Raw genomic sequence first — 27,358 nt, forward strand, 5'->3', positions numbered from 1 at the left:
AAATGGACGTTGAATTTCTTCTGTAGCTGCTTCGTGCTGAGGAGGGACGGAGTTTTCTCTCAGAGCCAAGAGATCCTTGCTGTCTGTCAGAGGGATGATGAGGCCTGGGCACAGAAGGAGGTGGGCTTGTGACCTGGCAAGAGACAAACTGTAACAAATGGTCCGGTGGAAGGGAAAGAAAACATTTCAGTTTTAATAATATCTACTGAAATAGAATTTTTCTCCTCAAAATTACCTCTATGTTTATCAAAAGAGCCAAATTAAGACCAATTTTTTTTATTGTATTCAATTTGGCCTGATTGTTTGCATGAACACAACAAGAATGGTAACTGACTACCTTTGCCGGAATTTCATGATTGAATCTTAATGAAGCCAAGCCATCCAGCTGCCATCAGGCCTGCCTGCAGTATCTGCTGAGTTAGGTGAATCCCTTACCTGCAGTGGCTCTACCCAGGGCCATAGGCTTTAAGGCCCTCCCACTCATTGCGGCCCAGAGTGCGTGGGAGTTCTGCAGGGATGCAGAGGCGCCCTTATTGCTTCCCTTCTACTCTGACCAACTGCCAGTGATGTTAGGGTGTAGGGCGCAGCTATAGGGTTAAGCCTCGGACTGACCTATTGGCAAAGCCACAAACAAGTACCAGCTTAGAGGGCACAGTCCTCTTAGCATAATTAGGCTTGACCTTATGACGCTCCCTAGATCTTTCCTAGGTAGCTAATGGGCTGTGGGAGGAGCAGCAAGTGCTGCCCAAACAAGTGAAACTCACAAGAACTTTGTAACTATGGTGACCACTACCTTGTGTACCTCTGGCTATAAAATAAAGGCTTAGCTTGCCTCTGGATCTGTCTCTGTGGCCTCAGCCAGGCACAGGAAGATCCACCTAGACCCAGCTTATTCTCTTTGTCTGTTATTTCTTCATCCTTTCACCACCCTCACTCAGGCTTTCGAACCCTTGGCTGAGCTGGCTCAGCACATGTGGCACCCAACGCTGGGCCTGATTTCGGGGGAACTATAGTTGCCAGGTGAAAGGACACTCTAGTGAAACACGTGCAGAAAACAAGAAGGAAGGTAAGGAGCGAAGTTTAGTAATATAACTAGGTGTAAAACATGGGAAATTCAAGATTGCAGGAAAAGAATTTATACGTATCCAATGCTTAATGCTATGCTCTAAGCACGGGGCTGTTCTGTGAGGTATGAACAGCTTTTTGATTTGTTGGATTTTGTAAGTAAAACCTGCACATGGTTTTCTGAGGAAGGAAAGGTAAATGTAGAGGCATGGGAGAAAGTAGGCCTAAGGAGCCTTATCCTTAACCCCACTGCATCCTTCCCAGCCAGCTCAGTAAACCTTTATCATGCCACCCTGGGAAGCGCAAGATTGGCAAGTTCTCCCTGGGGTGATAGATCAGGACTCAGGCAATAGCAGAAAGTGCCATCCTACCCTTAATATGCAACTATAAAAACAAAAAAGGGGGAGAAGAATGTTATGTGTAAAAATTTTTGAATTACAATGCAGAGAGCTGTACAGTGGCCGAAAGGCATTGGGCCTCCTGACAAGAGTTTTACCAGATCTAGTAATGATGTGGGGAAGAGGTTGTGTTTGTATCTTTCCAGAAAGAACAGCGCAGCCAATTTGGGTGCCAGAGCTTTACGTGCGTCACCACAATGGACCCAGAGGAGCTCCTTGTCCCTTCATTCAAAAGACTGAGAGTTGCCCAATTACAGCAATACGAAAAAGGAAGATGACAAAGCCTACACAAGGGACCGAGGTGCCAACATGGGGTCAGCTGAAGAAGTTAACAACTGAGGCCCAGCAGATGGTAGAAAAACAAGATGTGGAAGCTACTCCCTCAATCATGTTTCTGGCTATGCTAGCATTGGTTAGCTGCCAGCCTTCTGCAAAGTCTTGTGCAGCCAAGTCCAAGGACTCTGAGTAAATCAGCAAAAGAAACTTTCATTTAGCAGAAACTCACTTATTGTTGTTTTGCATTGACATTGTTTTATTATTCTTACTAGTTTTAAAAATGTTAACACATTGGCATTGTTTTGTTAATAGCCAGAGCTTTATGTTTAAGTTTTAAAATGTTAACATGTTTGTAGTTTGGGTTTTGCATTGGCATTGTTTTGTTATTGTTTTAATAGCCAGAGTTTTGTTCTTGATGCTTAAGTTTTACTTTCAGTATAGTAGCTTAAAAATAAAAAAAAGAGAGAGATGTAGGGCACAGCTATAGGGTTAAGTCTTGGACTGACCTATTGGCAAAGCCATAAACAAGTCCCAGCTTAGAGGGCACAGGAAGATCCACCTAGACCCAGCTTATTCTCTTTGTCTGTCATTTCTTCATCCATCTGCCACCCTCAGGCTTTTGAACCCTTGGCTGAGCTGGCTTGGCACAGTAGGGCATGAGCCTGATGCTTCAGTGCAGGTCATTTTCAGGGCTCCCAAGCAGGCTTTTTCCGTGGCACTCTTATTGGCTTCAAGTCTTCAGAGTCCAGACAGGGCTCTTTAAAACATGATACTCCAGTCAAAGTTTTCGGTTAATAAAACCACTATTAGGAACGAGTCTTAATGAATTTATGCAAAGAAATGTATCGCCATGATTTATTAAGCATTGCTAAATTTCAGAGGAATTATATAAGGAGAAAAATATACTGACCTGCTTTAAGATCTTCTGATTTTCCTTGTCAGTCCTTTTTATGGACTCTTCAGAGTAATATAACTGTCTTCAAATGGCAAGAAGAAATTCAAAATGTGTCTATATTCAAATATATAGTCACAGCTGTCCCTGTAGTAGGGCTCCCTTACTTGACTTGTTCTCTCAGAATGGACTAAGAGAGCTTTATTTCTTTACAGGGTCTCACATGTCACAGGATCTCACGGGGTCTGTAATTCCTGTAACAGAGGGCTAGTATTCACCACTTCACTACTTCCCTCTGTTCTAAACAGGCCTTCCCCAGTTTGCTAAAGTTGAGTTTTGTGCCACCCCTGACATGGGCATGGTCACACAGGCCTGCAAGACAGTATACAGGCTGCCAATTGTCTCTCAATAGAGACCAAAACCTGATGGGTATTCTTCTTTGCCCAGTTGGGCACCTGCCCTTTTGACAACTGCATTTAAATCTGTTCGAGAATTAAATATTACTATATTTATATAATGAAGTATAACATTGGCACTGTGGCCACTTCTGACAGCTAACTCTTCTGCTACTAAACATGACACATGGTAGGGCTATACAAACATCTTAGGAAGGTGACTAAAGTCTATTCTTAACCTTCCCACACAAAGCAAAATTGTCCTTGTCTCTCTGGAACCATGTCTATGAAGATGCAGGCATCATCTAAGTCTATTATAGTTTTCTGCAGACCACTGTCAGGGCTGTGCATGGTGCCCAGTTCTCCTTTCTAGCCACAAACACAGTCTGTCCAATTTCCCTAAAATGTATTCTGGCACGGGAGAAAGTTGTTTTGCTGTACACAGGCAGCTTAACACCTATACAACTGGGCTTGGACCTCTGCCTAGCAAACTGCAGTTTATAAGTTCAATATGCAGCCTCCGGTTCTTCTAACCCAATGGGGTATCAGCCAGTCTCTCAGTCAGACTCCTCCTCTCTTGGAGAATTTCAAAGTCCTGATGGCTCCTGGGTCCAGGGAGAGTGCCTTTCTTTTGCCCTTTTTGTTAATCCTGTTTATCAGTTACAGGGCCCTGCTATACTTGTCTTCCCACCAGTCCCCTTTGTGGCAGAGCAGCGACCAGGCCTCTCCTAAGGGAGTGCACTGGAAGGGGATATCAGCCCCTCCTCTTCCAGCAGCAACAGGTACTGAACCCTTTTAGTGCATTTGCAAACAGGGAGCTTTCATTAGCTCTATCTGCTGCTTTCACAGATCCCGGGCTCGATGCTCTATTCCTGGGGCTGCAGGAAGGCTAGTAGCAGTCACTGGTTTCTGTTTTAACTGCTGTAGCCAGCAAGCCAAAGGCCTAAGTCTTGTATTGCTTGTTGTAAAACACTCATTACTCACTGGGCGGCAGTGGGGCAGCTCTAGTGTCAGGTAAATTTCTGCTGTCCCCCACTTTTCTCACTGTGGCGGCTTCATCCAGGGCCACTGCAGGCAGCTTGGACATCCAGCCCCCTGCCCCCCCCCCAACCCCCGCCTTCTTTCACCTGGCTCTCAGGGGCTGAGTCTGCCTAGCGACGAGTTCTAAATCACCAGGGCGGCTGCGGACTTCAGTTTCGTTTCTCCTTCACTTGGCTCCTGGGAGTTTAGTTTTTTTTGTTTTGTTTTTTAATGTATTAGAATTCTTTATTCTTAGAAACCTCAATCCTTTATTGATTACCAAAAGTGAATAGTCAGCATTTTTAGATTAATATTTATGAACATATTTTAAATGTACTTTTACTTTCAAGAAAACATACCTAGACCTTCTGTGATAAAACTAAGAACAGGTAAATTGAAACTTGTCTAGTACAAACTGCTATATTTTTCTTATGTAATTTCAAGTATATTATATCAGTTTAATTTAGTATTGGAAGGGTTAAAAAGAATAAACCAGGGCAGAGAAAGATTAATTGTGCTGGCAGAAAACTTACGACCTTGAATTTAGTTTAGTTCTGATAAGACACCTGGTGGTAGGTTACAGACCAGACCCCTATGCCTGCAGAGCGGTCTGCAGCCAGTAAAATCAACAAAAACCTATCTCTCCCTGCTTCAGAATTAACTGCTGGCACCCCTCCCCCCTCTCTGCATTAACCATTTACTCTGTCCTGAAACAAGGCAAATGGTCTGAGATCCTGTATATTTAGGCTTTTACATTTAAGGATACTTTTTTTCTTTCTGTAACAGGTGCTTTCCCTCATAGATTTTTCCTCTCTACTCTAAGCCAGTGGTTCTCAACCTTGACTGCACATTAGAATCACCTGGGAATCTTTTTAAAATCCTGATTTCTGGGCCCCATCCTCTGGAAATTCTGTCTTTGTTACTAATGTTGTGGCCCCACCCCATAACAAAGAAACAGAATTTCTGGAGGATGAGGCCCAGAAATCAGGATTTTAAAAAGATTCCCAGTTGATTCTAATGTGCAGCCAGTCTAAACCCTTAGAGCAGTGGTTCTCAACCTTCCTAATGCCGCGACCCTTTAATACAGTTCTCATGTTGTGGTAGCCCCCAATTTCATTGTTACAAATTGAACATAATTAAAGCATAGTGATTAATCACAAAAACAATATGTAATCATATATGTGTTTTCCGATGGTCTTAGGCGACCCCTGTGAAAGAGTCGTTTGATCCCCAAAGGGGTCTCGACCCACAGGTTGAGAACCGCTGCCTTAGAGGATCTTAAATCCTCCTCCTTTACTACTATTGATCTTTCCGACCAATCCCCCTGACCCCATCCAGTTGTTTGTCCCCTTTAAACAGTGGGAGTTTTGGAGAAAACCACAGACTACCACTGTAGTAGTAGTGCTCCCTCCCAGAGGCTGGGGTCCAACCTGTGGAGAAAAATGACTCTTAGTTAGCCTGGAAAGATAGCGGATGAGGATAAGGGTGTATAGGGAGATTTCTTGCAGACTGAAAGCTTGGAGGGCCTCCTGAAATAAAAGATCTTTAATCCAGTTACAGATGCTGTCAGAATCAGGATGAGGGAGGAAGGGAAAGACCAGGTTATGTCCTCTATGAGGATCCTAATAAATAACTGAAAATGGGAAGTCATACAAAACACACAACCTTGAAGACAACAGCCCACACAAGACACAACCAGGGTTAACGGGGTCCATAGACAGTTAATAATAACTTCAGCCTTAGTTCTGCCTCAGGTGGCTCATGCAGGACTATGATGTCACAGGCTGGGACAGGGCCCACAAATCTCTCCGCCATGCGGAGCTGTAAGCCCTGCCCCTGGAAGTCTCCATCCACCAAAAGAGATAAGAAAAACCATAAATATCAAGTTCTTAGTTCTTTGAAATTTACTGCTTTGTTAATTTGCTAAGAAAATATTTAACTTGAAAAGACTTCTCTCTTGCTTTTCTTACAAGCAATCTCAGAACCAAGCAATCTTGGAACCTAGCCAGTCTTTGTGTTAGCCTTTAATTCTACCCCAGAACTTCAAAATTTCAATTTAATACAGCAATTTTACAACTCAGGGAAGAGCAACCGATAGATAGAAATTTTTATTAGCTAAGTGGCCTGATTCCCTCTGTGATAGAGAGCAAACATCTCTAGGGACTTTTGCAGGCCATCACGGGTTCAGCCCAAACGTTTAGCCAGATGAATCAACTGAAATGCAGAATAAATGAAAGTAGCTTTCGCTTCACACAGACCAGTTAATGAGCAGATAATTATGCCAAGACAGACAAACATCCGTACTCACACTCTCTCAGTAGACTAGCCCAGACTGGAGCTGAGCAGATAAATGAAACAATGCCCAACTCCCCAGATGGGCGTGGGGACACTCCCGGCACCCATGCCCCAGAACAGAATTCTCGATCAACATCTTGGTGAGAACCTACCGGAGGAGTTAAGACTGCGTCCAGTCCCCTTCTCAGTAGCAAATTGGCTAGTCCCACACAAACAAACAGCAGAGTGTACCCATAATTCCTTAATCGAATCTGAATCTACTCACCTCCGAGTCCCACATTTATATACCAGACAGCCCAAGTTTTGACTTCTACCAGATATTTACCCAGAGTTTAAACAGTCCACCTGATTCCTGATTAATTTGCCTGAGGAAGTCCTTGATTTCCAGGGAAGTGATCAAGCTCCCCCTTCTACTCACTTGGAGTGGGCCTGACTGACTGGGGCCCCTACCTTACCGATTCTGTCGACAGGTCCAGATGTGTCCGTCCACTCTCTCCAGATGCCGGCTGGGTCCTGGGCTGAGGTCCAAGAGTGCCCGAAGTCCCCCGATTCAATTCTGCTAAATCAGCAGAGCAGCGCCTCCCGGAGGCCTATCTGGCTCCCCTGGTCCTCAACCTAGTCCACACCGGAGGCCAAAAGGTCAAGGATGGGTTGGTTTTCCCGGAATCTCAGGGAACCAATAATGTTACAGAAAACCGGAGAAGAACCAAGCAATGCTTAGAGAGATGGAGTTACATTTATTACTATTATTATTACACGCGGGCCCAGAGGAAAATGTCTCTCAAATTCTGGGCAAAATCACACAGGAAGTTTCCTGTTTTTATACCATTTTACCTTTTTTGTCTCCCAAATATAGGTTTTTTTCCAGTCTCCTTTGCAAGTTCTTAAAGGGCCCTATGTGCTGGGGCTTTGAGACCTCAACCAAAGGCTTGGCCAGGTGCCAGCACTGATAACTTCGTCTGGAGAAGGTTTAATGGCCTTTCTGAAATGGGAGTAGTCTTATTTTCCTTATTATTTAAGCCAGCAAGCATTTACAGAAGCCAGAAATAGCAGGGTTAAAAGTTCAAACACCAGTTTTTATATAAGATGGATGCTTCACAAGGAACTGCCTAGTGTGCTGACAGGCTCTGCTGTCATGTAGACGTCTAGTCCTGTCCTGATCCTGGGAATCAGGAGAACAGGCAGAATTTGCTGGGAGCTGGTCCATCCTTGCTGCTTGGCACAGTCGCTGCAGGGAAGAAACATCTGCACAGCATATGTTTCAGGGACCTGGCGTATATGGCATACTGTTCTTAATATGTTTACTCACCTTCTTGGCGCTATGTGTTTTAACCAAGGTCACCTCTCCAAGAAAGGTTGTTTCCCCAGGTAGGGATTTTCCCCTGAAGTTAGGGAGGGAATAAAACCCCTTAACTAAGTGCCAGGCAGGTAGTTAATAACTTTAACTACGAACAATCATGCTTAAGCTACATAATCTTTACTCCCTGGAATGGAGATAAGAAACGCCCTAACCTTTGGAATAGAGATTGATAGGATTGGAATCAACTGGTATAAATACAGAGGTAACAAGACAACAGCACTCAGAACCTAGAGACAGAACCTAGCGAGAGAACCTGGCCGAAGAACCTGGCTACAGAACCTGGCGACAGAACCTGGCTGGAGAACCTAGTGAGAGAACATGGCTACAGAACCTGGCTGGAGGACCTAGTGAGAGAACATGGCTACAGAACCTGGCTGAAGAACCTAGAGACAGAACATGGCAGGAGAACCTGGATAGAACCTGGCTGGAGAACCTGGCTAGAGAACCTGGACAGAACCTAGCTGGAGAACCTGGACAGAACCTAGCTGGAGAACCTGGACAGAACTTGGCTGGAGAACCTAGACAGAACTTCGTTGGAGATCCTGACCAGAACTTGGCTAGAGATCCTGGCTAGGCTGCTGATCAACTGAACGCTGTCTCTGTGTCATTCCTTTTTCGCAGACTCTGTCCACACCTTTGGGGACCCCTGGACCTGCTGGGGTTGGACCCCAGCAAGAATTGGGCCTAGTACTTGGTTCCAGTACTTTCCCCCTCCCTGCCCCAGCGTTGTAAGACTAAGGAGAGGGACGGCCTGACGGCCAGTGTGGATCAGAAAAGAGCACTAGATTGAAAATTTAACTCTGCCCAGGTGGCTGTAGCCTCCTGGAACCTGTGTTAAGGATTCGGAGGCTCCTCTGCGTTCAGAGGGGCAGTGGCTGTGATACCTGCACAGGTTGGGCTGAGCCTGCTCTGTCCTCACTGGGTGGAGGAAATTAAAGCAGCAGGAGGGGGAAAGCGCCCTTTCTGGAGCCTCTGCAGGGTCTCCTGACGTGGAGGAAGCACTCAGCTCTCAAAGGACCTGTCCACCTCCTATGGATGCACAGGGCCCCACCCTGCTGGCCTTTAGGGGTGCTGCTCCTTCCCAGCCTATAGCTGCATCAAACCCAGCTCTCCAATCTTTCTCCTGCCTGATGAGGCCCCAGCACATGGAGGCAGCTGGGCTTTCACAGGATCCCTGAAGGAATGACAAGAAAAGCAACAGAGGCAAAAGCACAGATGGTGAGCATCCCAGGAACTGACTTATGAACCCTGATCATGAACCACAGACTCTGGGTGCCCAACACCAGAGTCAGGCCTCTGGGCTGGGCCAGGCCAAGTGGGGAGCCTCTCACGAGCCCCCCTCCCTCCAGAGCTTAAGGACAGCCCAGTACATGGTCAGGATCAGCCTCACCACTAATTAGCAATGAATAGGCATCTGAAAGAAAAACGGATTCATTGTGAGGCTGCATCAGCACGAGCATAGGGCCCAGAATGTGGGAGGACATAAGCTCATGCTTCCTCTCCTTGGATTACACCTGGGGTATTTTATCTGGCTTGGGACACTGTTCAGCATGAGGCCACAGTCACTCTGGAGAGGGTCTGGAGGGATTAGGCTGGTGAGGGCTTAGCAACCCAGACCAGTTGGTGCCGGGAGCCGGTCCATGCTTGCTGTTTCAAGGGACCTGGCATATATGGCATACTGTTCTTAATATGTTTGCTCACCTTCTTGGCACTATGTGTTTTAACCAAGGTCTCTGAGAAAGGTTGTTTCCCCAGGTAGGGATTTTCCCCTGAAGTTAGGGAGGGAATAAAACCTCTTAACTAAGTGCCAGGTGGGTAATTAATCACTTTAACTACGAACAATCATGCTTAAGCTACATAATCTTTACTCTCTGGAATGGAGATAAGAAACGCCCTAACCTTTGAAATAGAGATTGATAGGATTGGAATCAACTGGTATAAATACAGATGTAAGAAAACAGAACCGAGAGAGACAGAACCTACACAGGAACCAGAAGACAGAAGAACTTCGCTGGAGAGAACATGGCAAAAGATCCTGCATTGAACCTGACTACAGAAATTGGCAAGAGAACCTGATTAGAACCTGGTGACTGAACCTGGCTGGAGAACCTAGCGAGGGAACATGGCTACAGAACCTGGCTGGAGAACCTGGAGAACCTAGCAAGAGAACATGGACACAGAACCTGGCTAGAGATGCTAAGCAGAACTTCGCTGGAGATCCAGACCAGAACTTGGCTGGAGATCCTGGCTGGAGATCCTGGCTAGGCTGCTGATCAACTGAACACTGTCTCCGTGTCCTTCCTTCTTCGCTGACTCCGTCTACGCCTTTGGGAACCCCTGGACCTGCTGGGGTTGGACCCCGGCAAGTTGGGAACAGCTAAAGGAAGTGTGGGTGGTCAGCTGAGAGTGAGGTGTCTACCAGGAAGTGGGGGCCATCTGAGGTCCCCAAGGTGTGGACAGGTCTAGGTGGCTGCAGAGTATAAATGCAGGCATGGGAAAGACCCAGAGAACTGCCCAGAATCAAGTTGCTTCTGATTGGAGAGCTGGGTTTGATGCAGAATCTGAGTGGTCGACAATTTTCATACAGAGACCGAGGTGCTGCTGGGTATCCCAATGCCACTGTTTCTAACAGTCTGTCACCTGTCTGACTGGTGCCCAGTGTCTGAGTCTTTCCTCTGGGGCAGTTGGCTTCAAGAAGGCTCTTCCTGTCCCTGCTGGGGGCTAAGCCGAGGCTCAGGTGGTGTGGGGAGAAGGCAGTCTTTGGAGGAGGGGCTGCAGTGTCCTGTCAGTGCGACCCAGCTGCCTGGGATCCCCACTGTCCACGGGCTCTCAGAGGGTTCTTCCTAAGCACATGAGACCAGTGACCCAGAAGGATGTCCCACTCAGAGGGAGTGCTGCTGGGAACCAAGATAAACAGTAATTAATATAAATGGGAGAAGTCCAGTCAGAAGGCTGAATGGGCTTTTTGATATTCACTGGGATGAATATCTGCATTTTATTACCTACTGCTGACTCAATGGTCTAAAGCAAACTCCCCCAACCTGATAATCTTATTGTTTACCAAACATCACCTTTGATATGTCTGTTTGCATTCCTAAAAGGCAATTGTGTATTCTAGTAAATAAAAGCAGATGGGAATGGAGACTCAGTGGAACTTGGTCCCTTGTACCAAGATCACAACTGGCTTCCCCCATAATTTCCAAATTTATATTTCTTGTCTTGTGTGGTTAATTTGCACGTCAGCTCTTTCTCCAAGTCTTTGAACCCGAGGCCACGCAGGCCGTGGCTTCACAGAGTGCTGGAGAGTGAGGTGATGCAGGCTCAGGGAGGGACGCAGACAGAGCTGTGCCAGCCTCAGGCCAGCCCACGCAGCCACAGTGAGGGGGTGGCCACTGCAGTATTAATGGTGAAATTAGACCTTGGTCCTGGAGTTTGGCTAGGAGAGAAGTCAGAGTCAAAAACTGATTATAAGAGAAAGTTTACTTAGAAGTCACAAAGGTAGAGGAAGTGAGCCAGGTGGGCTGTGTGGACTCAGGAAGCTGCATTACAGAGGCAGAAGGGGGGCCCTTGGAACTTAGGAGAAAGAAAGGCAAAGTGCGTGCCTTGAGGGAAAGAAGGTGGAGGAAAGGTGGGCAGAGAGAGCACCTGCTCTGGGGAAGAAGGCGCAGGCTGCCCTAGAGTGTGCTGGGTCCTTCACCTCAGGGTTTGTATCTGGAGGTGTCAGGGGAGGACCTCAATAGAATATTCATCAGCTTTCCTGGTGTGTCCTTTCAAGGCCCTGGTCTCTACTGATTTTGGTTGGTGCTCGGTAGCCAGTCATTAGCCATTGCAGCTGGTCCTGAGGCCTCATCTAGTTTTGCTGCTTTTCTGGGGCCTGGCTGTTATCTCTAGTTTGATCAAAACTCTTGTCTCTGTGGTGAACAAACCCCAGGCTTTCTTATTAAGATTATTTGATTCGGGTCAGAACCTCAATGTCCTGGGAGGGAGGGGGGGAAGAACGGGGGCGGGGGGGGGACTTAGTGCTTAAGGGAGTGGTTGTTAGGGGGCTCGTATGGGAGTCAGAAGGCTATTCTCCAGCCCCCTGTTCCTTTTCTGAGGGGGTATAAACCATGTGACTAGTGCTATGGAAGGGGAGGAAAGGTCACCCTGGGGACCAGGCTCCAGCCTAAAACACTTGTTTTCCCAGTTTTGCCCGTTGCTCGACACCCAGGGCTTTCTGCGTGGTGACCTGGACCTGGCCTCTCATTCCTACTCTGCTCCCGTCTAACTGCCTATGTCACAGGGACCCGCTTTGCAGCTGCCCCTGCTCCCAGGGAGGGGGCGGTGGAATGCGGAGTCCAGCCAACTTCAGGAAACTGCTGCCCACATCCCCAAAGTGACCATCTGATAACGACACAGAAAGTCAGACGACACGGAAACCCACACATGGAGAGATGTGCCAGCCTCCCCATGTCGTGCAGAGTCTAGACGGCACCCTGTCCCCTGGGAGCCTGGGTGCCCTTCAGCCCCTGCCACTGGGAAAGCACTGGCCGTGAAGAGATGCCCTCTGGTACACACCTCTTATGGAAGGCGCCACTGAAACCGGACACAAACGGGTCCAGGCTGCCTGTCACTACTTGAGCCAATTAAGCAGAGACAGGGTTAAATCATATGTGAGTGTTTGTTCCAATGCTGCCAGCAGTATGGGAGAGCGGCAGGCCATCCATGGAAATCTGCTCTAGCACCTCCTACTAGCCGGCTGGGCACATAGGGATGAGGAAGAGAGGCTGCATGCAAGGGGAAGGAGGGTGGTGGAATGGCTGTGGGGTCTGTGGGCTGTGTCTCCTTCCAGGATGTTAAAGTCCGATAATAAGGTAGTTAATTGTCAATGGTGTTAAAACCCAGCTCAGCCCATTCCTGGGACCCTGGGACCAGAGAATGGTTAGCATTCCTGAGGCAAACTCCCAGAGGGGGTCAGGGTCCAGTCACAGCAACCGAATCAAAGTCCGTCCTGTCCTCTGTCTATTCCCAAAATTCATTTTCTTTTCTGAGCAATGGACCCATCGGGGTCCCAAGGTGTCTCTTATATTTTACCAGGTCTGCTTTTCTTCTTACAGCACATCCTCCAATTTCCCAGGGTTGGTAAGAAAACCTCCTACCTATGGTTAGTCGGGTGAAAATTATTAAACAACTGTGTTCCTCTTCTTCTTGCGGGCCCTTCCCCTCTCACCACTGCGGGGTCTCAGGGCTCTGCCACTCACAGTGCCACCCGAAGTGCCTGACACTCCACCCGGCTCCAGGTCTGGGGAGACAGCTGTTCCTCGAAGCATCCCCCCGGGCACCTGCTGGGTATCGCCAGCTGGCAGCCATCACCTCTCAGAAATTCATGGAGGAGGCTCCCTCTCCCCCCTGCTCTCCTCCAGGTGGTCCTCAAGTGGAGGGCCCAGGAGTCATGGCCCCTTTCCTCCTACAGGCAGCCTGGCCAGGTTCTCACTGTCACCCTCAGCCAGCCCCAGCCCCAGCCCTACCCCTCACTCAGGCCTGGGTCCCCAGAGGGCTGCAGCATGGGGTGCAGCAAGGGTGAGGCCACCCCTGCATTAGGATACACCCCTGCACTGGGGGGCACACAGGGGTTTCCTGAGAGTTCTCTTCCCAGCCGCACCTGGAAGGGGCGAGTGAGGCGGGGTGTTTCTGAGCTGGGTGACCTGAGCTGACCACTCTGAGGCCGATGGATACATGACCTCTGAGAGTCATTTGCTAAAGGCAGTTCCAGAGGGGCCTTGGGCCGTAGCCCAGCAGGCAGTGTGCACTTCTGTCCTGAAGAGGGTCCCCAGGCAGCACCCCACAGCTTCCACTACACCTTCCCATCTTGACAGTACAGGTGCCCCATGTTGCAGCTGTGGGCCTGTCCCCTCTACATAGGCCTCTGAGACTCGAGGCCCTGGACGGGGAATGCTGGCCTAGGGTCTCTGGGTTCTCCTGCATGAGGCTGGCTTTCTGCTAGCCCCAAACCACACGGCCTTCCTGTATGGGGCTCCCCAGCCCGTGTCAATCACAGGGCTACTCGGGGGGGAAGGAGGAGCATGGCCCAGCCAAAGCAGGCCTGCATGTGAGGCTGGAGGCCCTGCTGCAGAGCTGAGGACAGGAAGGAAGGTTGTGCAAGGTGTCATGCACCGCAGGCAGGGGTATTGGGGGACATGTAGGCCAGGAGGGAGGCTCTGGGAGGTACCGCCTACCTGCCAGATACCTCAGAGACATGCCCCGCCCACTGGAGGAGAGCATGAAGGTGGCGACCACACAGCCTTGGGGCCGGATCCAGCCCGAGCAGCCTGGCTGTGTGCAGAGTGGCCGCAGCCCAAATCCTCAAGGCCCTGGCTTTCCAGGTTGGTGAGTACACCCCAAGTCAGGCCTCTCACTCTGAAATTTATTTATTTATTTATTTATTTATTTATTTATTTATTCCTCACCCGAGGATATTTTTCCATTGCTTTTCAGAGAGAGTAGAAGGGAGGAATGGAGGGGGAAGGAGAGAGAGAAACATCTTGTGAGAGAAAAATTAGTTGCCTCCCACACGTGCCCTGGCAGGGGCTGGGGATCAAACCTGCAACCAGATACATGCCCTTGACTGGGAATCGAACCGATGACCCTTTGGTGCACGGGCCAACACTCTAACCACTGAGCACACCGGCCACGGCAGTCCCTCCCTCTGAAAGGCCCATTCTGCCCTCACCTCACTGGCCACCACAGAGGGCTTCCAGGAGCAGGTGTCAGCTGGCCCTCATGCCTCCTGGTTAGTCCCAGGCTGGGGCCATGCCTGAGTGTGGCAGCAGGTCCTGAACCCTGAGAATTCCAAGGTGTGGGGCAGGGCCCTGAGCTCTTGAGGAAGGACCGTGGGCCAGCTCTGCCTCCCAGAGGAGTCTGGGGGCCCCACTGCTGGGGCTGTGGGTGGATGGCACTTGGACAGGCCCAGATGGCCCTGGGGGGACAGGCTTACTGTGCAGGGGCCTAGGTCAGCAAAGGTCCTAAACTGAGCTAAAGCCTTCGGTCAGGAGGCCCAGAGAGGAGCCCATACAGAGCCCCCTGCCTGGCAGGATGCCACTGGGCAGGGCGGGGCAGCTGGTTGGTCCATAGTCTTCAGGGGCTTAGGTGGAGCCCCTGGGATTAGGAGAGGGGCACCCTGATCCAGGTCGTGTGGGAGCCCTGGGACTGGCACAGGAAGTGGGGGGAGAAGGAGAGGAAGTTGGAGGGGGTGGAGGAAGGGAGGAAGAAGGGAGGGAGGCTGCAGCATTTCCCTCCCTGTCCCCAGGAGAAACAGCCTGCTGAAGCTCCCACCATCCTCCCACCTTCTCGGGCGCCAGCCATGGTTCCTGTGGCCGATGGCCCTGGGAACAACTCTAACAGCTGCAGCACAGACAGGGGCACCCTGTCGCAGGCGGCGACCATAGCCTCCATCTGCCTCATCCTGGTGCTGGGCCTGCTGCTCAATAGCCTGGCGCTCTGGGTGTTCTGCTGTCGCATGCGCAGGTGGACGGAGACCCGAATCTACATGGTCAACCTGGTGGTGGCTGACTGCCTGCTGCTGCTGAGCCTGCCGGGAGTCCTGCACACGCTGGGCCAGGGGGTGGGGGCCCAGGAGGGCCCCCTGTGCAGGGTCCTGCAGAGCTTCTATTATGTCAACACCTACATGAGCATGTGGCTCCTCACAGCCATCGCCACTGACCGCTATGCCGCCCTGCACTTTCCCCTGCGGGCCCGGGCTTGGCGTGGCCCCCTCCAGGCTGCCCTCACCTGCGCAGCCCTCTGGCTGCTGGTCATCGGGGCTGTGGCCCTGCCAGTCGCCTGGCTGCGTCCAGGGGAGAGCTTCTGCTTTGGGCGGGGTCACACACGGGGCCCCAAGGCTCTCATCTTCTCCCTACTCCTCTTCTTCCTCCCGCTGCTCATCCTGAGCTTCTGCTCCAGCCAGGTGCTCCGGCGCCTCCACCGTGAGTGGACTCGGGCACAGCCCCAGGCCACCACCCCCATCCTCAAGGCCCTCTGCGTGGTGATGGCCAACTTGGCCACTTTTGTGCTCTGCTTCCTCCCACTGCACGTGGCCTTGCTGGCCAAGCTCGTGGCCCAGTGGATGAATGCAGCCTGCCCCACCATCCAGAGGGTGGCCACCTTTGTGCAGGTGGCCTCCCGCATTGCCAACGCCAACTGCTGCCTGGACGCTGTCTGCTACTATTTCGTGGCCGCAGAGTTCCAGGAGGAGGTGGGGGCCGTCCTCGCCAGGCCCTGGCCTTTCTGGGGAAGGATGCCGGGTGCTCCTGCCTGTGACCATCCCGACCTGGGCGCCCAGGGGGAGGCAGCGGAGGAGAGGGGCACAGGAGTGAGCCCCGCACAGACCTGAAGCAGGAGGTGGGAAGCGTCCCGGGCCCCCACGGAGCCACCCTCTTCTTGCTGCCACAGTGTCTGCAAGAAACAGCCTCCCTGAGCGCAGCCTGACTTGGGTGCTGGCTCAGAATGAGGGGCCCCGAACTCAGGGCTTTCCCTCTGCAAATAGAATTTAACCAAAAAATTAAAGGACTGCCACCACACGGATCTTTTCCTTCAAAGCCCAGCTTCTCGGGTGCTCTCTCCCTTGTCCAGCCCTCAGGCTCCGTGGCGCAGTGACCCCGTTTTCGCCAGGTTGAACTCTGACCTCCACCCTCCATTCTCTGAGCACTGGACGACTGGAGAGGGTGTTACAGAGAACCAAGACATTATTTCTTCTGTCACCTCCAGATCATGATAAGATACAAAGTCTACTGAAGCTCAGGGTCTCCCAAAGCCTCCAACCATTGCAACATAACCCGACTAGGTCCCAGGGCCGCAGGGCAGCCATGTCTCCACTCGGGGTCCCATTTAAAGAGACACAGCTGTCAAATGAGTTTAAAGAAATTCTTTTTAAAAAAGGTTTAACTTGGATTCTTGAAGAGCGTCAAAGAGATCGCCTTCCTCCCCTTTGGGGGTGCCGCTCAGGCCCCTTTTCCTCCTCACCCCACCTCCTCAGCTCCACCCACAGTGTCCCCTCTGCTCCGTGCCTCTCAGTCCCTCCCTCAGCGGGCTCAGGCCTGATGCCTGAAACTTCAGAAGCTGTAGTGTGTGAAGTTCCTCCCACCGGGTCCTGAAAGAGGGCCCTCCTGTGACTCCAGGAAGAGGAGGGTCCTTGGAGGAGAGCCCTGAGCAGCAAGCGACCAGCCCCCCCTCTCAGCTGTCCAGCTGCGCTCAGGGTAGTGGTGAAAACGGTCCTGGCTCTGGGAGGCGGTCGTCCCCCACGAGGCCGCTGAGTGTGGCCCAGTGGCCCTCCGCAGCCAGAGCCCAGGCCTGACTCTGGGAAGATACTCCTGGCTGCTCCATGGAGACCCCCCTCACAAAGGCCCAGGGAGAGCCAGGGGCCTTGGGCTCCGGCTGTTGGCAAACTTGTGGGAGGAGCAGGGCTCAGCTACTGTGTCCTCAGCCTCAGCACCCTGGTAGGAGCAGCCCCTGGAGTCACCTTCCAGGACTGATCCTTTTGGGGAATCGGGTGCCAGAGGCCCAGGCCCTCCCAGCCTGGGGGAATTCTGGGGCACAACAGACTGCTGACTGAGGGCAGCCAGACCAGACCCATGCTGAGGAGGGGCCACCATCCTTAACAGGGAACTGATTTCACAGTCTCTGTGCCTCAAGCCCTGGAGCAAAAGCCTGGGCTGCTGTCCCGGGTGCTGCTCATCTTGCTCCCAGGCCTGCGTCCAGCACCTGGCAGAGAAGGGGGTGGAATGCTGGGTGGAGGAGCTGGGCCAGGTTGACTGGGGTGGAGGGGTGCGGGGAGCCTGCTTCACACCCCCCTCAGCTCCGGGCCCTCCACCGTCTTCTCTCCTTTCCTTGGCAGAGTGGGTCTGGGTGGGGGCGGGGGTAGAAACGTGACATGTCCCGCTCCAGTGGTGTATGCTCTGTGGGGCCGAGGTCCACTGATCCAACCTTTTCTCTTGCCAAAGAGGATTCTGGGTCACAAAAAAGCAGGGAGTGCCCACGCAGCTGTGTCCAGCTGCGATTAAAGTTTTACATAATTAACAAAGGGAAAATGAATCTTCACTGTGGCCCAAACCAACTTCATAAAAGTAATACGCTGAACGGAAACATGGCCAAAGTGTGAACAGGCAATGCAGGGTGTGGAGACCCAGGGGTGTAGGCCCCTGGCACCCCAGCCTCCCTCCCGGGAAGGGTGGCCCTCCAATTCCAACAGCCGGCAGAACAGGGTCTGGGATGGTCTTAGGCCATTCCCACTGATAAAACATGACAGGCTGCAGGGCTTAGAAGCAACAGGCGTTTATTTTTTACAGTCGGGCACCGGGGAGCCGGCATGGGAAGGATGCCGGTATGTCCGGGTTCTGGTGGGAGCTGCTTCCTCGTTCACAGCTGCCCGCTCACTGTGACCTCATGCCGCAGAAGGGATGAGGGAGTTCCGTGGGGTCCCTGTGCAAGGGCACTGAACCCATTCATGAGAACTTGTACTCCACAGCTGCCCACCCCCTACCTGAGCCTGCCGTGGCATTGCTGGCCTCTGCGCGGAGCCCGGGTGCTGGGCCGGCAGACACTGAATCTGCTCACAGAATAGCCCTCCAGGGGTCCAGGGGCGTCCTCGAGCCGGCTCCCTGAGTGCATGTTCAACGCCTCCCTCACCAGCTGTCTTCTCTCAGCCCTCTGCGTCCCAGGGACCCTCAGATCCAGGGTCAGCCTCATGTAGGTGCAGCTCCAGACATGACTACACCTCATGCCTGTCCAGGTAACTAGAGCCAATGTCCATGATTTGGAGTCTGGAGATCACAGGGTCCCGGAGGACAAGAAGCTGCCCTCCCCCTGGCCTGACTCCTGTAGCCAGACCATGGCACCCTTTGCAGGTCCCAGCCAGGACTCCTGGGGGTGACTCCTGGGCCAGGGATGATGAAGCGCCGAGGTGGGCCTTCCCACCAAGCAACCCCTTTCAGTCACAGCATTTTGGGGCAGTCGGACAGACATGAGCAGAGCCAGGGCACCAGGGCAGAAAGCCCCTGGTGCCCAGCAAGGGACAAAACTGGGAAAACACGAACCTTGTCCCCAGGTTCTGCCCTCCCCCAGCATGTTGCTGTCATGCGGTTTAGACCCCCTGACCTTTCATATCGCTGTAATGCGGTTTAGACCCCCTGACCTTTCATATCGCTGTCATGCGGGTTAGACCCCCTGACCTTTCATATCGCTGTCATGCGGTTTAGACCCCCTGACCTTTCATATCGCTGTCATGCGGGTTAGACTCCCTAACCCTTTCCTCCCTAGAGATAACATCTAGGCCTCAGCTGTATTTCAGCTCCAGGCCCAGAAAGGCAGCAAAACCAGACAAGCTACTCCTTGGCTGCCTCAGGACCAACTGCATTGACTGATAACCCCCTGCCCGGGTGCTGACGGGTCAGTGGAGACCATGACCCTGTAAGGACACACCTGGGAAGCTGATGAATATTCTATTGAGACCCTCACCTGAGACCTCCCCTAAGATTCCCACCTGCAAGAGAGATAAATACCCTCTGTGCCAAGGGGAGCACGCCCGTGCCTCTCCCTTCCCCCTTCTTCTCTCTAAGGCAGCGGTTGCCACTGGTGGTCCGTGAGGTCCGAAAGGTTGGTGATCGCTGCTCTAAGGGACCCCAGGAGACCAGGGGAGCAATGGGCATCGGCAGCTCATCCCAGTCTTACCCCCAAACCTGTCTCCAAGGCCCCCTTTTCTCTGACCTCCTAGGGAGGCAAAGCAGCCCAGCCTCGGCTCCTGTGGCTTTTTCCATGCTCAGCTCGTCCCTGTTGCACTGCCCCAGGTTTCATAAACACCCCATCCGAGTGTGCTTTCGCTGCTGCCAGTAAACGCTTGCTTTGCTGCACGGTGTCTCTTGACCGAAATCTTCCTTCAAGACAAGAACCGAGGTCTCATCATCTCGCTGGTAACAGAAGGACCCACTCTGCCTGCTGCTTTCGATCGGAGTGACCCTGAGAAACAGCCCCGGGACTTGCCTGGAGGCCCCTGGAGTCCCCCTGTCTGTGAGGCGGAGGCCTTGGTCCCCGTCTGTGACATGGAGGTCAGTTCAAGAGGCCAACGGTTGCCCCACATGGTCACTAATTTCCCTGTCAAATGCTGTGGCGGCTCTGGCTCAGACTCAGGAGGTTTTGCCCGGCTGGGAGAGCCCCGGCAGCAGCCTGTCTCGGGTGTTGGCTTTGGGGCCTGGAAATGAGGAAGGATGTGATAAATAGCCGCCATCTGTGACATCCAGTGGCGATGGCTCTGACGAAACAGTCACTGTGTCGAGGCTGCGGCCAAAGATCCTCGGGAAGGTGCCGGCCGCCGGCGCCGGGTGAGTTACTAGCGGGGTCGGGTGGGGCCACATCTTAGGAAAACGGTGAGCAAACAGCAGCCTCACTGTGGGCTCTGGGCCTGTGGGAGATGACTGAGGGCGTTTGCTCCGATCAGACTCTGTTGGATGGTGGGGAAGGTGGGTGGGGTGAAAGCTTGCCTTTCGCTGGACAAGACTTGGTCATTCATCCACGTGGGCTGGCGGAGGACGCTGGGTCGGTCACAGTTTCTTACTTGCATCACAGACACAGAGACTTCTCCAAGGCCGACTTTCTGGGGACCCCGGCAGCAGGGAAGTGGCGCCAGAGTACTCCTCCAGGCTGCAGGCACCCGGGAGCCGGTGGGGACACACATCTGTGACGTGAGAGCTGCCCTCAGTCACCCGCGGCACAGTTGTTCTCACAAACAAAACGCCCTCGGTCCTGTGTAGCAGGCTTTTCTGTAGGAAGCCAGAGTCCATGTTTCGGGTCTCGTCCTCCCTGGTCAGCTCGGCACCGTGGCCTGGGGACAGCCAGCTGTGTAAAGCAGCGGTGAGGCTGTGCTCCGACAAACCATTTACAAGAGACGGCGGCAGGCTGACCCTCGCCTGCACCTCCAGACCCGGCGGGCGCTGTGCTGGGTCACCGCGGCTAATCTGTGTCGTCTCCTGGGCTGGTCTCCTGACTGCAGCATCGATGTCAGTGCATCACAAACTCTTTTTTAAAACGGAAACGTATTGAGGCAACATCGGTGAATAACATACATTTCAGGTGCTCGAGACAATTCCACCTCCCTGCCCTCTGCTGAGCGCCCCCCACCTGACGTCTAGTCTGTCTCCATGTGTTTCGCCCTGTGACCCTGGCTTTAATGCAGTGCAGGGCCTGCCTCAGGCGCTGAGAGGAGCCTGAGTTCCCATTAGCCCAGGACACTCAGCCAGGGGACTTAGGGTGACTCCAGCACGGAGACTGCACCGCGGGGCACAGACGTGACGTTCAAGCCCCATTTCTGTCCCGGGGCTGCTCCTGGGGCCTGAGGGCAGTGGGTCTCCTGGTGGAGGTTTGAGCCCCTCCTGTCTCTGAGCAAGCCGACTGACGTGGCGCAGAGCCCACCACAAATTTGCTCTCCTGTGAGCCAGGATGTGGCCTGAGCTAGAAGCATCTCGGTGGAGTGATTTGGTTCCCTTACTAGAGTCAAGTCCAAGTTTCTGAGACGGAAGGTTGGATGAAAATAGGAGGGAACCCGGGGAAGGAAATCTACCTTCTGAAGTGTTTAAAGGAACAGCGATTACGTGTTTGTCAGTAGGTCCCAGGGACAATCACAGCAGGGTTAGTAACGAGAAAGACGGGCTCTTGGGCCTGCCATCTGAGGGGAGCCCCACCTGGAGCGGGAAGGGGTTGGTGGGGTGAACTAAGCCTGTGGCCTCAGTGCTTTGTGGGTTGTGGACCCCAAAATATTAGTTACTCCATGTGGGGAGGAGCTGATCAATAAGCCTTTGCCATTCCCCATGTCCTTGCTGGGACGACGAGGCAGGCGGGGGTTCAGATTGGAGAACCTGGGATAGGGACGCATCACGAGGCTTCCAGCAGAGGCCTCAAGGTCTCCTGTGTGTCTTGGAGGAGGTTAGTCTGGCCACATGGCTGCACCGCTGAGATGGGGCAGGCAGACATCACAAGATTCCCGGGGACCGCAGGGGGACACCCTGCGTTCATCCGGGGTGACAGGGCTGCCCTTGTTTGGTGCAGGTATTGAATGTGAGAAGTGGAGGAAGCAGGTGCAAAGGGAGATGCAGGGATGAAAATGGTGGGGGTGGGGGGTGAGGGGTGCTCCCCCGCTGCCCACTCTTGGTCCCTGAGGCCTGTCCCTGCACCCTCAGCGGGATTGGGAGTGTCCTCTGTGTTTCCCACATTTTCATGACCCTCTCTGAGTGCTTTTTGTTCCTCAGACCACTGACCCTGTCCACACCATGTTCATCTGGCATCTGGCTGCTCCCGGGGAGGTGACAGGGGGCTTCATCAGCGTGCCCAATCACACAGCCGATTGTAGTTCTTCCAGGACGGACCACCTGCACGAGTGCAGCCTGCTGGGCAGACACCAGCAGGTAAGTTCAGAATTCCAGGTGAAAAAAGACAGAGCCTGAACTGCAAACGCCACGCGTCATGGGCAGGAGGAGCCTCTGTGCTCCCTGGCCTGGCTGGTGCGTCTTGGCCCGGGAGCAAGTCTCTGGTATCTCGGGGGGTGGAGGTTGCAGTGTGGCACACTCTCAGCTTCTGGTTGTGAAGCCACAGGCAGAACTGCCACTCACGGGGCCGCACTCACACCCTGTCACAGGTGGGACACTCAGAGCCGGATCCTGAAGGGACAGAACGGAACTTGAAAGAACTAAGCAGAAATACACCCTCCTCCCTCTTCAAGGACGAAGCAGGGACACACTCTTCTCCCTCTCCTCTATCTTGTCTTGCAAGGCTGGGCCCTCAGCCCAAGCCGCCCCCCCCCCCCCCCGAGAGTAACCACAAGAATGCTGGTATTGTCCTAACTCTCCCAACCACCCACCTGAGTGGACCAATAAAGCTCCAGAAATGTAGCTAAGGTCCTAATAAGGCTATAGTGGAGGACAGCTCCAACCTTCAGAATGTGATGGTCACTTCCTGACCCTTATGCTGTAAAACCCTGACCAATCTCTGTAACTCACGCCACCCCTAAAGCCCACCCCAAATAGCTAGCCCTATATAATCTTTGTTCTCCTGGGACACGCTCTCTCGCCTCACCGCTGTGCCGGATAGAGGCTGGGAGCCAATTCTAGAATTGATCAATAAAGACTCGTTGCTTTTGCATCGGAGGAGGCTCCCTGGTGGTGGATTATTGGGGACCCTGAGCTCTGGGCATAACAATCCCAAGTCAGCGTCCCAGCCGGCCGGCTGTGGCTGTAGCTGACCACCTCAGTGACCCGCATGGACAGTTACTGGCAGTGTCGGGTTCTGGACGCTGTGCTGTGCCCTCCATACAGAAGATCCTCCTCTGCCATGGCAGGTGCCCAGTACCCCAGGTTACAGTGGACAGACCGTGCCAGCCTCATTCACAGGATCATTCAGGGTTGCTGGGGTGAAGCCTATTGTCCTCAAGTGGTGTGGACTTTGCCCCCCTGCCTGGTGACACACTCTGGGAGCGCTGAGAATTGAAGGACAGCTGGATGCCCACGACTGGGTTCACGTCCCATGGCAGCCAGTGGCAGTGGGCTGAGCCAAGGGGGGCCACGGGGGCCCAGGGTCAAGCCGTGCAGGCAGGGCTTCCAGCTGCCAGGTCTCAGGCCCGGCCCTGCCAAGTTCTAAACTGCCCACAGTCCTCAGTTCCAACTGTCCTTGCGAGTGGCCAGGCAGGGGCTGAGGTCAGAGGTGGCAGGGGAGGGGTGACTGTTTGACTTCTAAGGTTCCTTCCAAATGCAAGACCAGACCTTTGAGCAGGGGAGGGTAGTCAGGGGTCCTGGACAATCTTTGTCACCCTCATCATTTGCTGGTGGGCCTGGCTAAGGAGTTTGACCTGAGAGCTTGTTCAGGGCACTTTTCCGAGTTGAGGTTAGGGTGTGTCCCAGGAGAGGGTTCAGGAGATAGGGCCTGCCCGTGCAGGGTCACAGCTGAGCTCAGACCCCTCTGAAGTGTGCTCTGGGAAACCCTGTTCTCAGAGGTGTCACTTGGGGTCGAAGAGGGGCTGGAGAAGAGGGGTGCCTTGGGGAAACCAGTTTGAGAGAGGACAGTCCTTTGGCAGGATAGAAAGAAGCTAGGACAATTCCTGGGGAAGTGGAATGGGAAAACTGAGACAAGAAAATTAAACAAGGCCAAACAGTTTGGGCAGCTTGCGTCCAGCTAATGAATTGCAAGACCTTATCTTCCCCAACCAAGAGCAAACGATTCATATCCTCCTCCCCAACCAGGGAATATATAGCTTCAATCACCCTGGCCTTGGAAAATAGGGAACAAAGACCCAATTAATGCCATCTGTGCCAGCTATATCCCAAGACAGATGGAGTTGGGGAATAAATAACAAAAAAACCCTTAAAACCAGACAGACCTTATAAAAGTAAAATAGACCAAAGAATAATCCAAAGCTCCCCTATGCACGCATTTTGATGCATCAGCATATTAAAAATTCACCTGGAACGCTGATGAATATCCTGGTGAAACCCTCTCCTAAGAGTCTCAATTGTAGAATAAAAACAGGATAGAAAGTCCTCAGGACAGAGATTCAATGCGGGCTCACTCTAGGGCACGCCCATGCCCCTTCCTGGGCAAAAACTTTTTATTTCTAAGGGTCCCCACACGACTTGCAACCAGGGGAGCAGTGGGCAGTGGCAGCTCGACCCAGGCTCACCCCTGGTCCTGTCCCCAAGGCTCCCTTTTCTCTACTTCCCAGTGAGCTGAAGCACCTCGCCTGCCGCACTGCTTTCCTACAACATTCCAGAGAACCGACTCGGAGCACCACCGAGGCTCTTCCTGCTGTTGCTTCTTCCCTAATTCCTTCCTTCGTTTCCTTGTCCCAGCATTAATTAACATGCTCTCAACCAATCTGAACTGGTATTGTGAGATCTTTCCGGCACGAAGTCAAGAACCCACACATTACAGGCTGGCCTGAGGCACATCTGCTCCGGGCCAGCCCCTGTCCAGTGACAGTCCTTGTCCAGAGCTGGACTCAGGGCTAAAGGATGGGGTGCGGGTGCTGGTGGTGGCAGCGTCCACAGGGCAGGTCCCCCAGAGCCATCAACACATTCAATGATTCAATTTTTCCCCAACTTTGTTTAAACTAAAATTTAGTTGATCAGGTTAGTCTTATGAGCAGAGTTAATCCAACCTTGGTCCACCCCGAAGTTCTGGGGCCTGGAGAGCCAACCACACCCAAATACCCTCTTTCCCCTCCAGGGCAGGGGAAGGGGCTGCACCGGGGGCCCCCTTCTATGCGAGTTCCATTGGGAACCACAGCCGTGGAATCATAACAGTGTCTGACATCCGTGTGCTTGATCAGTCATCACTCAGCCACACAGCGGGACCACAGGAGGGACAAGCCACAGGGGCTTCATATGAGAACCAGATGCCTCAGTGTCTGGGTCAATAGAAGGGACTTACTAAGTAGTAGTGATAAAAACATCCCATGTGCAGGGTCTATAAACCAAGTAAGATGGAAACTACTTACGAATGAGAGTCACACTGATAGAAGGTACATTTATAAAACATACCCCAAACTGTAATTCTGTCAGGCCTTCATTTGAAATGCTATGTGATCACTTACATAATAAAATAAAATCAAGGAAAAAAATATTTTAGAAAACAGAACGACACTCTCGCTGTGCTTCTGGATTATTTTATTACACAGATCAGCAACAAAATATTGTGCTTGCTCCCCTACGAACAGAATGACGCGGAAGGACCCCACAGAGTCGGGTCCAAGTCACCTGCAGTTGCAGACGTTGCCTGAGAATCATTATCTAAGTAGTCTCCGTGTGAGCCACTGAACGACCACTTAGGAAAAAACTCAAAGAGAAAATGTCAGTAGAGAGAAGCGTCTGGCAGTGGCAGCCTCACCAGACAGCAGGGCGACCGGTGCTGGGACTCCCTGACATGGCAGCCCGTGCAACTGCGACTCTGAGGCCTTGTGATGCGGTCCCTCTAGAAGCCACCGTCCGATGGGGAGGATGTGGGAATGCCAGGGCAAACGTTGGACGGGAACTGGGCTGTGGAACGGAGTTCATGTGAAGTGAAGGGTTTTCATCCTTGGTACCTGATTGGATATGGGGACCTTGTGTGGGAACTGTTTCCCCCTCCTGACTCATAGAACAGAGGCCTGTAAACGCACCCTTCCTCAGCGCCGAGTGGCTGTGCTGCGTGGGGCCCCATGGGATGGCCTGAGCCCACAGAGGTTGTGAATTTGGAAGTCTAGAGCATCCTCTGAACAAAAAGGGTTAGCACTCTGATGAATGCCATGTGAGACTCTGTACAGTACTTGGCCTTGTGTGGAGTAGATGGCCTCGGGGCAAAAGTCTGTGAGCGCCACCCAGTGGTGACCACTGGGAATCGCACCTGAAATTTTCCATTTGAGCCACTAGCTGGCTGTTGATGGAGACCACTTTCAAAGGACACAAAGTAATCCTTAAACCTGAAGTCTCCAACGTCTCCAGTGATGCCAGAGAAGATGGGACGTGTATATGTTTATACAGGTGCCCGGCAGCAGGGGAATGCAAGCAGGTGCTCACGTCCCTGAGCAGGGCGCCTCTGTACCCCACACCGACTTTGGAACCGCTGAGGAGCTATGGGATTCCACTCCAGGGGACAGGGCCCTGCGAGCAGCTCTGCATTGACCAAGTGCTGCCTGGTTTGTGGACGGCAGCCGGGTGCTGATCTCCAGGCCCCTGAGTGAGTAGGTCCTGTGGCAGCGGTGCTGGGCGCTGGGTGCTAGACAACGTGCTGGTTGGAACTGGGCCTGGGATGCTCAACTGGACGCTGGACATGCACTTCGCCCCCACCTGGCTTCACCCCTGCCTCAAGCGCAGAGAGGCAGTGATGTGGCCACCAACCAGCCACAGCCTGGTGGCCATCCGCGCTTTTAGCTTTGGGCTGGTCTGGGCCGTGCACTGGGCCTCTAGTTTACATATAATTGAAAACACTTGTTTGTAATGTTATCATTGTATCTTGAAATATATGGAAAAAATAACTTTTGCCCTAGCCTGTTTGGCTCAGTGGATAGAGCATCAACCTGTGAACTGAAGGGTCCCTGGTTTGATTCCGGTCAAGGTCACGTGCCTGGGTTTTGGGCTCGGTCCCTAGTGCAGGAGGCAGCCAATTAACGATTCCCTGTCATCACTGATGTTTCTCTCTCTCTCTTCCTCTCCCTTCCTCTCTGAAATCAATAAAAATGTATTAAGAAAAAATAACTTTTAATTTCTATGTTAGTAATTGGTTCATCAAAACTTTATATGAACATTGTATTCTTTTCCATCAAATGCAGTTCCTTAAATTTAATTTGTGTTTCCAATCTTAATGGATATTCCTTTACATTGCTGATTGCATCTAAAATAGAGATTCTAGCTCCTCAAATCATTCTAAGAATTTCCAGATGGATAGGCTTTATTGCAATGTCTATGTGCCTGTTTTTCTTGTACTAATTTACTGATAATGTTTACTGCCTGAGCATCAGCAGTTTCTGTCCTGGAAATAGTTGTGCAGAGACCAAAGGGGCTTTGGGGACAGACATGCCAGCCGCCTCCCACCTCCGACCCTGGTGCTGCCCCGTGAGGAGCCCTCTTTCTTGCAGGGGCTGCCACCTTTGCTCTGCATGCTGCTGCTACAGTGA

At 52.4% G+C, this 27,358-nt stretch overlaps 1 protein-coding gene across 1 annotated transcript; it reads left to right on the top strand.

Moving 5' to 3' along the window:
- The first annotated feature begins 13,974 nt into the window (after positions 1–13,974).
- On the top strand, positions 13,975–16,203 carry LOC118662243 (G-protein coupled receptor 35-like). Its single transcript, XM_036320874.1, has 2 exons — positions 13,975–14,067; positions 14,987–16,203. The coding sequence occupies exon 2, from the start codon at positions 15,041–15,043 to the stop codon at positions 16,067–16,069; it is 1,029 nt and encodes a 342-aa protein (XP_036176767.1). The 5' UTR covers positions 13,975–14,067; positions 14,987–15,040; the 3' UTR covers positions 16,070–16,203.
- Positions 16,204–27,358: the final 11,155 nt, after the last annotated feature.

Source organism: Myotis myotis, unplaced genomic scaffold, assembly GCF_014108235.1.
Source record: "Myotis myotis isolate mMyoMyo1 unplaced genomic scaffold, mMyoMyo1.p scaffold_m19_p_8, whole genome shotgun sequence".
NCBI classification, from domain to species: domain Eukaryota; kingdom Metazoa; phylum Chordata; class Mammalia; order Chiroptera; family Vespertilionidae; genus Myotis; species Myotis myotis.

Coding starts and splice junctions, on each gene's coding strand:
- LOC118662243 (XM_036320874.1), top strand. CDS start 15,041: ATGGTTCCTGTGGCCGATGGCCCTGGGAACAACTCTAACAGCTGCAGC.